The 13262-nt window shown below is 44.7% G+C and overlaps 4 protein-coding genes across 5 annotated transcripts; 3 read left to right on the top strand and 1 right to left on the bottom strand.

The window, feature by feature from the left end:
- The first annotated feature begins 443 nt into the window (after window positions 1–443).
- LOC108125654 (uncharacterized) lies at window positions 444–1402 on the top strand. The gene has a single exon (XM_017241922.3). The coding sequence runs from the start codon at window positions 531–533 to the stop codon at window positions 1311–1313; it is 783 nt and encodes a 260-aa protein (XP_017097411.2). The 5' UTR covers window positions 444–530; the 3' UTR covers window positions 1314–1402.
- A 1992-nt stretch (window positions 1403–3394) lies between these two features.
- Letm1 (Leucine zipper and EF-hand containing transmembrane protein 1) lies at window positions 3395–9322 on the bottom strand. Of its 2 annotated transcripts, none has more exons than XM_017242038.3 (5): window positions 9177–9322; window positions 8438–8773; window positions 4946–7269; window positions 4593–4889; window positions 3395–4534 (listed from the first exon to the last, which is right to left on the bottom strand). In XM_017242038.3, the coding sequence occupies exons 2-5, from the start codon at window positions 8508–8510 to the stop codon at window positions 4175–4177; spliced, it is 3054 nt and encodes a 1017-aa protein (XP_017097527.2). In that variant the 5' UTR covers window positions 8511–8773; window positions 9177–9322; the 3' UTR covers window positions 3395–4174. The 2 variants fall into 2 exon arrangements, with proteins under 2 accessions (XP_017097527.2, XP_017097529.2); XM_017242040.3 differs by lacking the exon at window positions 9177–9322 and adding an exon at window positions 8853–9009.
- LOC138926039 (uncharacterized) lies at window positions 7993–10794 on the top strand. The gene is made up of 3 exons (XM_070278334.1): window positions 7993–8201; window positions 10062–10549; window positions 10765–10794. The coding sequence occupies exons 2-3, from the start codon at window positions 10166–10168 to the stop codon at window positions 10792–10794; spliced, it is 414 nt and encodes a 137-aa protein (XP_070134435.1). The 5' UTR covers window positions 7993–8201; window positions 10062–10165.
- Window positions 10795–11374: 580 nt separating this feature from the next.
- LOC108125628 (uncharacterized) lies at window positions 11375–12950 on the top strand. Its single transcript, XM_043210305.2, has one exon. The coding sequence runs from the start codon at window positions 11538–11540 to the stop codon at window positions 12948–12950; it is 1413 nt and encodes a 470-aa protein (XP_043066240.2). The 5' UTR covers window positions 11375–11537.
- The last annotated feature ends 312 nt before the right edge of the window (window positions 12951–13262 follow it).

The raw sequence follows: 13262 nt of genomic DNA, 5'->3' as shown, positions 1-13262 counted from the left end.
ATATAAACATTTCTCAGTCTGGCGACATATCTGCGATATTTTTATGGCCAGCGTGCGGGTCGCCGTTTCCTTTTGGCCCCCGAAAGGCTCCTAAAAAAAGTGTTAAAAAAAGGGAAAAATAAATGTGTCTGTAGAGCACTCTTATCTCTGTATAATCCACTTTATATTTTCACACTAGCACACAAATTGAAAATAAACACAAATTCCGTTTACGCGACGGCATCCAGAGGCAGGAAAAAGTCCTCCATTCCGCTGGGGATTACCATTCATTGAAAATCAAAATCGGCAGTTATGCCGGACATAAAGACTGGCTGCTGGTCAAGTGGAATTATTCGGTGTTGAACATTTGTTTACTCTATGGCTTAGAGGCGTTTCAGTTTTATTTATTAAATAAAAGCCCGGAGCCAAAGGCAAAAACAAGTCAACAAATATTATTCAAATTCAAATAAAAGCAATCCCATACTCGTCCGCTGTCAAGTTTTGCACAAAATTTATTAGTCGTTCCTGATCGTAGCTATCGTTAACTTAAAATGGTTACCACTCCAAATAAACAAGTGACATCAAAATTCCAAAGTGCACACGAGCGGCCAGCATCATGCCAGAAGAAGTCGAGCAATGACGTCAAGCCGGTGCCGACAATCCCCCTGACGCCGGTGAAGCCCACCCAGATCTCGCCCGGCATGCGTTGCCTGTGGCAAAGGGGGAAAGCCAATCAATTGGCCAAGATTGCACCGGCATCACCTCCGGCCCCGCCAGCTTTGCCCACACCCAACCAGATTGAGAAGATGCCGGAAAAGCCGCCAACCGGTGAGCAGGATGCAGGAACACCCGTCACCCCCACAAAGTTGGAGAAGGAGAAGCCTGTTCCCAAGTCAAAGACTTATGTGGCAAGGCCACCTTTTAGGACCCGCATTCCCAGAAATGCGGCCGGAGATACCGCCGGCTCAGCTCACAGACTACAGGGCGTGGTGGTGGTGGACAACTCCCGACGCCTGATGTTTCCACCTCCAGGAAGGAATCCCTACGCAGTGACCAGCCGGATTTACCGACCCTCAACCTCGGGAGTGTTCGACTACGATCTCTCCCAGGTGGAGAAGCGGGGCTTTGGCCACTGCTCGGTGGATCCCATGAAGTCAGTGCCGGCTACGGAGCTTCAGTTGCTCCACAGTGGCCAGCGCTCCACGTATCTGGAGAGGCGGTACGAGCGTAGTCCCGACGACAAGTACAACTACCCCGAGGCTACCAGCTGGCGTTATGGTTGGTTTCATCGTCAGTCTGATCCTTTCCAGAAGCGAGTACCTAGACGAGATTAGCAGGAGTTGTATGTAGTGTGCCTTCATTTTGCATCGTGTTTTGATTTAAGATGTCAGTGAAATTAAAAATATAAAGCTATATACATATATCCAATATAATTTAATACATTAACCAAATTTATGAAAAATATTATATGTTCTATATATAGTTTAAAAACCACTGACCCATCTCTAATAGCCACCGGGCTTCTAGCAAAAAATATGTCACTTATTAATTTTAAAAAGTCATTGGTTTAATTTTTATTTAAAATTTATTAGAATATGCAAATTGAAAAGCAAAATGTGTATAAAAATAATTTAATTTTGGAACAGCGGCCATTCATTTAGGCATCTGCATCTACATCTGGTGTGCATCGCCGCCTCCGACAGGCTCATCTCGGGGTTTATAATGCGAAATGTACAACACATGCCAAGGGCCGTAACTGACAGGCCCAGGACTTTCTGACAGGCTCTCTGGTTTCCCCTAAAAAATTCGAGGGTACAGGGCGAGAGTGCACACTGTACAGTGAACTGCAACTGGGTGTTTTGCAGTTTTTAAAGTTGGGTGCCAGCGTTTCTGGCTCTGATTGGCCAGAAAATAAAATTCAGAAACGACAAATTGCATAAGTCGGAGCGAAGGATGTTTCGTCCTTGCAATGGCACACATCCTGTGCCAGAATGGGGCGGGATATGTGTGCTGGATTCTGCTGGCTGTTGTCTGGCATTTAAAGTGCTCGCCAACTTGGGCAACTTTTAGAAACTCGTTGCGGTTTCCCGGTCTTTTGATTGACTCATGAAAGTCTGCAACTTTTTAATTGTTTTGTAACATTTCTTCAAATAATTTTATAGTTTTCGTTTTTTTTTTTTGTATCCTGTTTTTATGCTACATCTCGTGCTGGCCTCGTCCTGCAGCTTCATTTCATTGGCACTGAAACATTCTTTGGGGCGCTGGCTTCCAAACTTATTAACTTCATTCCGTGGCGGAATACTTTAAATTCAACCGGTCTAGTTGTCTTATGTTCGCTGTCGCTGATTGTCTGCAATTCATGGCAGATTTCGAGTTTCATTGTTGCCTTCGAAGCACTTTGAGCTGAGCAAACTTTTGCCGAGACACTCGGCACAAGTTTCCCGCCCGTCCATCGACCATCGCACCAGAAGACACATCGCCACCAGACTCCTCCATGGACTGGGTCCACTGTCTGCGGTTCGTCGGTTCCTTGCATCCTCAGTCTTCGTCTGGTTTTGTTGGGTTTTGCCTGATTGCGAACAACAACTCCCGCTTGGCCCTCAGAGCTTCTCCCAGCGGTACTGAAGTTTATTATTATTTGGCTTGTTTCGCGTTTTGTGTGGTTTTATTTACCTTTAAATAAATTTTTCCATCGCTTTGCTTTTATTTGTTTTCGATTTCATTGTTTGGGGGAAAGTTTTTTCGGTTATTTATTTAGAATTTGACTCTGGGATAGGACTTAATGAACAGGATCTCTAGAAGGGCACCAAAGTCTATCATATGAACTTTAATTATACTACCGAATACATATTCCAAAATCAATTTTAAATATTTTACGAGGACCACACTTCCTCTAACCATTTTTCGCATTTTCGGTTTGCAGAATATGATGCGAATTTATGGGTCAGAGTACGGCCAAAAGATGAAAATTTTGAACATTTTGTGGTAATTTTTATTACTTATATTGGCCAGATTTTGATGCTGGAAATGCACTAGCCCTGCTGCCGACTGCTTCTCGTTTTGGCCAAAAGCTAACTTGGAGCGCCCGGCAAAAGTCCTGATGGTTGCCGTAAAAGTTTGGGTTTTGTGGTTGTCGATTGCGAATCACAGCCGGCCAGACCGGTCCGGCCAGGCCAATTGGGTGGCCGAAATGGCCATTTTGACCGGCTTTCGCCATTACCATTCCACTCCCTATTTAAGCCATAAACAATGCAAAAACATAATTCTGAGCAATCAATGCGGTTCGTAAGAGCAATTGTTCGGTTGGAGTCCATTATTTAAATAGCCCCCGAATCTGTTATTTGTTCACTGAGTGAAATGAGTTTTAATTTCAGTAAAATTTGCCATTTTCATGCAAAATTAGTTCACCATTGGGTTGTTTTTTAACTAACTTTTATTGTGAAACATTTACAATTTCTCCTCAACTATTTCATTCAAGCACACACATTATTGTTTAGATTTATCACGTGGTTTCAATTTAATTTCAATATCTCGTCGCCACTGCGGTTATGTCTACAAAACCGGACAGTGTAATTCATTTGTTTTGATGCAAATACATAGTAGTAGAAGTAGTAGAAGTAGGATGTATAAATCGTAAATTAACATTTCGCTTAAAAATCACAATAGCTTCGCTAATATTGTTTGAGGCCAAGGGAAGTCGTTCACCGCCACCGACGTGGCTGGATGAATGGGAGGTACATAGCACATATTGCGGATCTAGCTAAAGGACGAGTTTGTAAATTATATAAACTTATGCGGTAGATCTAGGGAGTTACAAATCAAGATATATAGGTTAGGTGCGCGGATACTCAGATGTATTTAAATTACTTTCTGCTTTGTGCCTTACTGAGAGAAGTTACGTTACTACAGCCACGCGTTAAGTAGAGCAGACTCTCCTGATCCGAATCCCTGCTAGGACAAGGACCCAGTTAAATACAGAGTCGCAAGATCGTTTCAGTTTTCTCCCTCGGTTTATATTTTGCAGTACAATTAATTCTTTCTCAAATTGGAACATTAAGGGACATTTGGGCAGCAACCTCCGCCCCCTTCTTAACTTGATCACGTCTAAACATTACTTTTGCTTCGGATTTGATTTGGGGCTTGGACTTTGCTTTTTCCCAGCCGTTCCTACTTGCGATTCCTTCCCGGCAGCCGGTCAAAGCAGCTTCTTGGCGTTGACCGTCGATGACAGATTTTGGGTCGAGGCCTTCGCTGTGGCCTTCTTTGTCGTCGGGGGCTGGGGTGTCTGTATCGTTGGCGGCAGACCGATGTCTGAGGAGGGCAGAATCTTTTCCACTTGCCGCTCAGCGGCTTCCCGGAGCACAGCTTCCGTTGTTGATCCACCAGCGACGCCGCTACTTCCTTCGGAACCAGGTCCACCGCCAGTCTTCCGACTCGAATCCGACGGCTTCACTGACGTATTGCTGCAGGGCTTTGAATTTGTCTCCTTTGGTACCGGCTCGCATAGCTTCTCAGCCGAATCCTTAAGCGTTTTGGCCGTGTCTTCGAAAGCAGGCTAAGGCATTGAATTGAGCATTAATAACCGAGCTTGTTATACATGAACATGAACTCACCTCAGCTTTCAGAGTCTTTGCTTTGTCAGTGAGAGTGTCATCGGTAGCACCCAGTTCGTTGGCAATGTCCTGAATCTCTTTAGCGGAATCATGAATATCGTCCACCAGCTTGGTCAGCTCCTTGTCCGTCTTATCCACCTCATACTTTAGTTTTTCAGCCTCTTTCATACTCTTGGCGATGGCCTTCTCGATCTTCTGTTCGGCCTGCAAGATTTGCTCCTTATCGAGTAGAGTAATGAGCTCCTCGATGGCCTTCTCGCTAAGCTTGATGTTGTCACGACCAATGGACTCCATCACCTGCAGACAATGCGAATGGTATTATTACAATCGAACGAAAAATATGAAGGAATTACCCTGCGAATGTCATTGACGGTCACCACGCCATCCTTGTCAGCGTCGAACTTCTCCAGCACACCCTCAATGTGCTTCAGTCGGGCCTCGTCGCTGGTCTCCTTGAGCACCTTGATGTTCTTCATCAGATCGTCGATGCGAACGATCTCCTCGGTGCGTTTCCGGGCAGCCTGTTTGGACAATAGCTCGGTGAACTCCGCCAGCTGCTGCTTGTCGATCTTGGTGGCCTCACTGTCGATGCTCTGGACCGCCTTGGTGATTTCTTGCACCGAAATTACTCCGTCCTTGTCCGCATCGAGCTTCACCAGCAGGTCCTCGACCACCTTAAATCGTTCTTCGTCGGAGGCCTCCTTCATGCGCCGGATGGTGGAGACCAGCTCGTCAATGTGCACCATTTGTTGGGGTGCTTCGTCATTTTCCGGGCTGGAAACCACATAGTCACCCGAATCGACCTGCTTGATCTGGTTCTGCCGGGCCTCAAGATCGTGGAGCACAACATCCAGCTGGGAGATCATCTTGTTGACTCGGTTGTATAGCATTTTGGCCGCACGACTCTCGCGCACCGGCTCCTTGACCACCTGCCGCACTTCTCGAAGCTCTTCCACGTCCTCTTTGTAGTCGGCCAGCTCTTCCTTCAGCTCCTTGATCGTCTCCTTCTCCACCACCAGTTGCTTATCTGATGAAAGGGTCTTCAGAGCATCCGACAGCAGTTGAACATCCGTGGAGGATATGCCCTTATCCGCGGGTAACTCCGATGAAACCTCCTTGAGCTTCTCTCTCGCCAACTTCTCGGGAAAGACGTAGGGTCCGGTTTCATCTGTCTTATTGGCGGATCGCTTGGCGATAACCTCCTCGTGCTCCTCCTCGCGTTCTTCGCGAATCTTGCGCTCCTCTTCTTTGATGATCTCGATCTTGGTTTTGTTGTCCACCTTGCCTTCGCTCTCTCCGATGGCATGTCGTGTGTGAGCGCCCACCGCATCTGGCAACACCCGCATTGTCTCCTTAAGCTTGTCGGTGGTGATGGTGTCGTCAGAGATGAGCATGGCTCGCGACAGGAGGAGAAGCGTCGGCGGCACCTGCTCGTTCAATGACAGATCGATCCATTCCTTCAACTGGAATCGTAGCCGCTCAGCCGTAAGACCGTAGGCTCGCATTCCGCGCGCTTTGCATGCCTGTTGCAGCTCGAAAAGGTCCAAGGAGTCCACTCCCTCGCGGGCAATCACCCGGTCATCGGTAGCCAGCGAGCGCAGCTTGAGCCGCAACTGGAACCGCAGCAGCGTGGTGGTACCGATTGTGTTCAGCTCCAGCACTCGGCAGAGAGCCGCCAGTTGCTCGCGTGACAACGAATCCAAGGTGATTTCGTCATCAAACCGCTTTGCGAACTTGATGATCTCATCGTTGCTAACGGAATCGCTGGGATTACGGATTTTAGTGAAGAATTCCTCGAATTGCTTGGCCTCCTCGCTGCTGTGCTCCTTGTGCTGGACGGGCATCTGATCGAGTGTCTTCTGAAGGAACTTGGCCACCTCAAGACGTACGGCGAGTGACTGACGCAACTTCTCCTGTCGGTCGTTCGACGTCTGGAAAGTGGAGGGCAACATTCCCGGGAAAAACTTTATGAACACCGGCAACAGCAGCTCCATGAACGGCACAATAATGAACACCGAGAATGGGATCAGTCGGAACAGATCCGAGGTGGTTCGCTGCAGTTGCTTGTTCTCGCGCCGCGTCAGGGTCTTGCCATTGAGCACCCTCCACAGTAGCTTCGAGCAGATGGCCACATCAATGAATAGCAACCGAAAGCCATGGTAGTAATGCACCAGCTCGTCCCAAATGCGTGTCCGCAGTGGCTTCTTTGGCTTGGCCACCGTCTTGTCCGCCGGCTGAGCCACAGTTGTTGCGGTTGCCGTTGCTGTTGCCGTTGCCGTCTCTACCTCGCCCTTGACCGCTTTGCTCTCCTTTTGGTCTTCATCTGAGGAGGCAGTGGCGGTAGCTGCTCTGCTGGTTGCTACTGCCGTCACCTGACCATTGGCCACCTCCTTCATGATCTCGTCTACCTTCTCCTTCTGCTGGTTCTTTAGCTTCTTGACCGTCACATCGATCTTCGAGCTGGGCGTCTCGTAGGTCGGCCGGCTGGTATTCAGATGCCGGAAACCGTGGCCGGAGTAGTGGTATCCATAGCTGACGTGTGACAGGAATCTCCGATTATTGAACCGATCTGTTTCTATGGCGGATGTTGACAGGGATCTTCGCTGTCGTTCCTGAGGAGCGTTGGGGCCATTTGTGAAGAGTGCGGAGCTGCAGGCACAACAATTGGATTTGACATCTGAAAGAGTTCAAATATTAATACGAGTTTTCTTTCAGGAAAATCTTTGTTAACCCCGGGATCAACGATCCTTATCTGTAGAAAGCAAAACAATTTTCCTTTCTTCTGAGGAAAATAAAAAAAAAAGTTCAACAGCCGGCGAATAGCGTAAGTGGGAAAATGCAAACAAAGAAAGAAAAATAAAGACTAAATTATTAATCACCGGTAACAAAAAAAACAACGAAGCAGAGGGTTTTCAGGTGATAAGCGTGTCTCCCCTTGATTAGGATTTGTTGCTGGGACCGGGTTGATAATGGAAAAGGTAAAGATCGCCAGCGATGTACATACATATATTAGCACCTGGAGCTTATATAAATCCCCAATCGAACAAATCTTTAGCAAACCTTTCATACAAATGCGAATCTTTCTATGTACATCTATAAATAAAGTATGTAGCAAACATTCAGAAATGTGCGCCGAGTGCAATTGTTTACACCTCACTTTTCCTTTTTTTTTTTCTTACATTTTCTTGGCACTCGTTCAAGGTAATTGGATGGCAGACAAGCGAAAGGAGGGATTCAGCCAAAAGGAGCATTGTTGGAGAAAGTGGCCTCTTTTCAGAATCTGCTTCATCCGAAGATTCTCAAGTAGACTGTACTTTTGTGTAGGTGCCGCTTTGTCTGGCGATTCTCTGTTCCTACCTGCCGTCTGCACCTGTTGTCTTCCACCTTGTAAAAGGCGGATTCGTAGAAATTTCTCAATTTTTTTCGCATTAACGCTGCCAAAATTAGAAAAGTGACAGGTACAGGCGAAAACTGTCAGGAAATGTTTCCCAAAAAGAGGCCCAATAATGGGCTTAGAAAGTCCCTAATCTCAGGGTCGTTTCGTCCGGTTAAGACGGAAGATAAGATTTTTGGATGGCGCGATCCAAAGTCAACAGAGTGCCAAACAGTGTGAGTAATTAAATTAGCAGGTATTGTTCAAAACGCCAGACTTATATCATCCAAGAGGCCCCCCCATCATTCTTGAGCCTACGCAGTAGTACGTGAGCAATCAGCTGTTTGGCGAAAGTGCAGTCAAAACAAAATAACGGATAATAGCACACACAGGCGCCCACCAACACGAACACTCACACACTTGCGCACAGCACGACGGGTAAAATCAATGGAAAGTTTTGGGGACGACTTACAGCGCTTGTAAAAGTTCTGAACTAGATAATTCGTTCGCAGATTCCTTCCCTTGTGGCGCAGCAGGGCGTTCATGTTTCCGATTTAGGTGAGGGGGGCGGGGCTGGGCTCGGTTCGGCTGCCAATCCGATTCCAAAGATTTTTCAGTTGTAATTTTGAATTTCCGACTAACTGTCTACGGATTGTGTATCTTTGGGTTTTCTGTCTTTCGGTGTTGTTATTGTTTGTTTCTCTTTCGTTTTGTTTTGTTGCGCTTTGTTGGCTTTGCCTTTGCTTTCGTTTCTCCTAGCTCCTAGCTCCTAGCTGCGGCGATGGGGCTGATTTTTTCTTGTTCTTCTCTAAAGAAAGGGGAATAAAAATAGAGGTGTTAGTTGATGTTAGTTGAACTGTGGATTTTGTCAAATTAAATTATATTACGAATTTTCAGCAAGCACTTGTTTGATGTGTAAAGAAAATGTGTGTGCTTGAGAAACACCAGCATAAGGCCGCTCACGCACACGCCCTCATGTATATAAACAATTAATAAACATCTAGTATATAGGCAGCGACGTCATCGGCATGATATCGCGCGATCTGGGTATTGTTTTTGTTTTTGTTTCGCACAGCACACTTTTTCAAATCAAATTACACAACTACAGCAACAATTTCGAATTATTTGCGAATTTCGTGAGTGTGACAACCGGTTAACTCACGCCCAAATCGAAGCTACCGAGTGCTGCTATTAAACCGTGCGACTTATACCGTTTATATCCAATCCATTGGTCATCCACTAGCTTGTTCCTATCTTAATATCGTCTGTTTTCGTTTTACTTTTTATTTTCTATTATCATGTCTCAGGTGACCAGGCTGCGAATTAACCAAAATACCAGCACTTCATTTGAACACAAAAAATACCAAAAATGACGTGGCCCGACATTTTTAAATGCACACCTAAGGGTTAAGTTGGCGCAAATTTTAACTTGTCTCTCAAAGCGATAGGACATTGGACATATATTATTTGTATTGTTGAGAAAGGTCAGGTTTTATATATTAGCTTAGTCATGCTTGAAAAATACCTTCAATTAAAATCAGTGACAAATGTGTAAAATGGTCCTCATGCTTCGGGTAAATCAAAAGGTTTTGAGAGTTCAAGTTCATTTCATTGCACATTCTCAACAAATAAACTCCAAATGTGGCCTTTAGTTTATTTTATTATTGCCAATATTTTGGCAGGTACACAGAGTACTAAATTAACTAAAATTCTGAGGTCTTTGGATGAAGAACTAAGCCCTGAGACTACTATTTTCTTAGAAAGTCGTGCGGAAAACTATTCATGCTGGAACTCGAACATCTTTAAAAATAACAAGCCTTTTCTGAGCTTCAATGAAAATCAAAGTTTTCACCTTGAGGATAAATTTAATTCAAATTTTTTGGCATTAGTTTGCGTTGGACAAAATAAAAGTGGTTTAATGGAGGCGTTGTATAAAAATCTGCAATATATACGCGATACTCCCACAGTATTATTTGCAGTTTCGGAAAAACAAATTCAAAACCTATTCCTAAAGTGTCTTGAAAATAAAATGCTAAATGTGTTGGCTTTTAAAGGACATTCTCGAAAGATTATCTATAGTTTTCGTGCCTTTCCAGAGCTTAAAATAATCAAAAGGAAAGTAAAGAAATTACCAAGATACTTTGAGCCACAACTTAAGGATATCGGGGGATGGGTCCTGAAAACTGTTCCCGATAATATAATGCCCCGTACAGTTAGCTACCGAGATGCCAATGGAAATCGTCAGTTGGCTGGTTACTTGGCCCAACTTATTCGAACCTACGTGAAATCCATTAATGCTACTCTTCAAATTATGTGGGACCTCTCACCCGAAGATGGAATGATTCACTTGACGGATATATTGCAACGTCTTAATGTGGATATTCCCCTTGGAATGGATGCCCTCGGATATGGCTCGCCAAAGCAGAATATTCCCATGGAGATATCCAAGTGGTTCCTGATGATTCCGATGGAGCCGTGCCTACAACGAGCTCGATTCTTCTATTTCACGAATCTGGGCTTCCAGGCCATGATCCTATTGGCAGTGATTATGCTAGGGGTGCTGTGCAGTGCCCTTCGCTTGGAAGTACGTCCCTATTCCGTCCGCCGATGGTGGTGCATTGAAGATCAAGTCCTGAGAGGAATCCTGGCACAGCCGTTTATATTACCCAGACCCTTGGCAGCCAGATTAATGTTTATATATTGGCTTTTACTGATAAGCGGATTTTTTATGACCAACTACTATTCGGCCGTTCTGGAGACTTGGCTGATTAATCCCCCCGTGATGTCTCAAATCCTTAGCTGGCAGGACATGCGATCTATGAATCTTAAAGTTCTTGTCATCAAAGACGAATATAAAAATTGGCCTCATATGGTTGGCGAGGATTTTGTTAAAGAGCAAAATGATATTTTTATGTTGACAGACTCGGCTGATTTTCAAAGGAGGCGCCTGCTGATGGACCCATCCTATGCCTACCCAGTGACCATGACCTTGTGGCCTCTCCTGGAGCAGGAGCAGGCCCGGCTAGATCGACGCATATTCCGGGAATCAGAGGAGATGGTATTCAGGCCCTTCCTAATTCTTTCAATACCACTACCGGATAACTCTATATTTCAAAAATCTTTCCAGCGATATGTACAACTGACGCATCAGAGCGGATTATATAAGTATTGGTTTAAAAGAGCCTTCGAGGAGCTGAGAGCCCTTGAAAAAATATCCTACAAAGTAGATACTGATTTAAGTTCTTACCGAGATCTTAAGGTCGAAGATTACTGCTACGTATGGTTGGGCTACTTCTGTGCAATCCTAGCCAGCTTTGTTGTTTACTTGTTGGAGCTTGGCTTCCACTGTTGGCAAGTAAAAAATAATCATAAATCGCAATTAGTCACCCTTCGCACCACCACCCTTTAATTGAAAAATATAAAAATAGTTGCAGAATGTAATGACCCCCTTTGGCTTGTAATTGCAATTAAACTAGATGACTTATGTATTATATTGTTCTATAACTCTCCTAGAAAAAAGACACAACTTTTCATTTTATTTCTCAGCTTAGTGCCGAAAGGATAACTTGAAAATGGGTCTGCTATTATTTGGTATAACCTTCTTTAGCATTACGGTGAGCATGCTAAATGCAAAAGATATATCGTTGAGAAATATTCTTCAAACTCTGGACATGGAGCTCTCTTACCGAACAATTCTGCTGCTTCAAAGCAACAACGAGTGCTGGAATCTAGAACCATTTGAAGAGGATACTCCTGTCCTCATTATCAATATAAATCAAAGTATTTACCAGAAGGAAGTTTTTAATACAAATATAATTACTTTTGTTTGCTTGGAGGAAGACAACAGCGAAATAATGGATGTCCTCTACTCAAATCTGCAAGATATCCGAGATACTCCCACCATCCTTTTTGCATTTTCTGAAACCCAAATACGACGATTATTCGTTGAATGCAACAACCACGAAATGCTGAATGTACTGGCATACAAAGGATCGGATCGGAGCCTTGTCTACAGCTTTCGAAAGTTCCCAAAATTTCAGATCATCCAGAGAAACGTATCCGAAGTTCGCAGATATTTTGAGCCACAACTAAAGGATCTGGGTGGCCATGTCCTGAGAATTCTGCCCGACAACGTCATTCCCCGCACTGTGGTCTACAGGGATGCCAATGGAAACCGCCAGCTAGAGGGATACCTCAGCGAGTTCATTAGAAATTACGTGAGTACCATTAATGCCAGTCTCCAAATAGTTTGGGACTCGGTTCCAGAACATGCCATCACGGGATACGCGGAATTAATTCGTAAATCGGAAGAGGCGGATATAGACATACCACTGGCGGTATACGGCATAGATCTGGAATCGCCCAAAAGGGGAGTGCCCATCGAAATCTCCGGCTGGTGGCTGATGCTTCCGATGGAACCAAACATGCCAAGAACACGATTTTTCCTCAATCTCGGCCTGCAGGGAATGGCACCAATGGCCCTTATAATGGCCGTGGTCTTATGCAATGCCCATCGAATGGAGGTCGGGTTGGGACCCAGTATCTGGTGCTTCTACAATTTGGTGAATAAAGCAATCCGTGGAATTCTTGCTCAGCCCTTCGTCCTGCCTAGAAATCTGTCCTTAAAACTAATGTTGATCTATTGGTTACTTTTCATAAGTGGTTTCTTCTTAGCCAATTATTACACGGCAAACTTGGCTACTTGGCTGGTGCATCCACCTGCAGGCAACCCCATCAGAAGCTGGGAACAACTGCAAGCTTCGGGGGTCAAGATTTTGATAGTAGATGAAGACTTTCGTGTGTTGGAAGATATTCTGGGCATGGAGTTCATAGACGCCAGAAAGGATATATTCGTGGTAACCGACAATTCTGGTGATTTTCAGAAGAAACGTCTGTGGCTGGATCAATCCTATGCCTATCCAGTTACCTCCACTTTGTGGAGGAACCTCCACTTTACCTCCTATTCTAAAGATTTCGCAAGATAGACTCTATCAGCCGATTTTTAGGAGATCCGATGAAATAATTTTTAAAGAAATGCTGATTCTATCGCTGCCGCTACCCGATAACTGCATTTTTAAGAAGTCTTTGCGAAAATATTTCTTACTTACCCGTCATAGTGGACTGTTTGATCTATGGTTCCGTAGAAGCTTTTTCGACTTGGTTAGACTCCGGAAAATTTGGTACAAGAGAGCCAATGATTTCATACCGTATCAGGATCTGATGTGGCAGGACTTTTTCTACATATGGCTAACATATATTGGAGTCACTACTCTCAGCTTTATTATATTCCTTTTGGA

This window comes from Drosophila bipectinata, chromosome 2R (assembly GCF_030179905.1).
Source record: "Drosophila bipectinata strain 14024-0381.07 chromosome 2R, DbipHiC1v2, whole genome shotgun sequence".
Lineage (NCBI taxonomy): Eukaryota > Metazoa > Arthropoda > Insecta > Diptera > Drosophilidae > Drosophila > Drosophila bipectinata.
The sequence above is the reverse complement of the archived record's forward strand: the minus strand, read 5'-3'. Positions and strand labels throughout refer to the sequence as shown.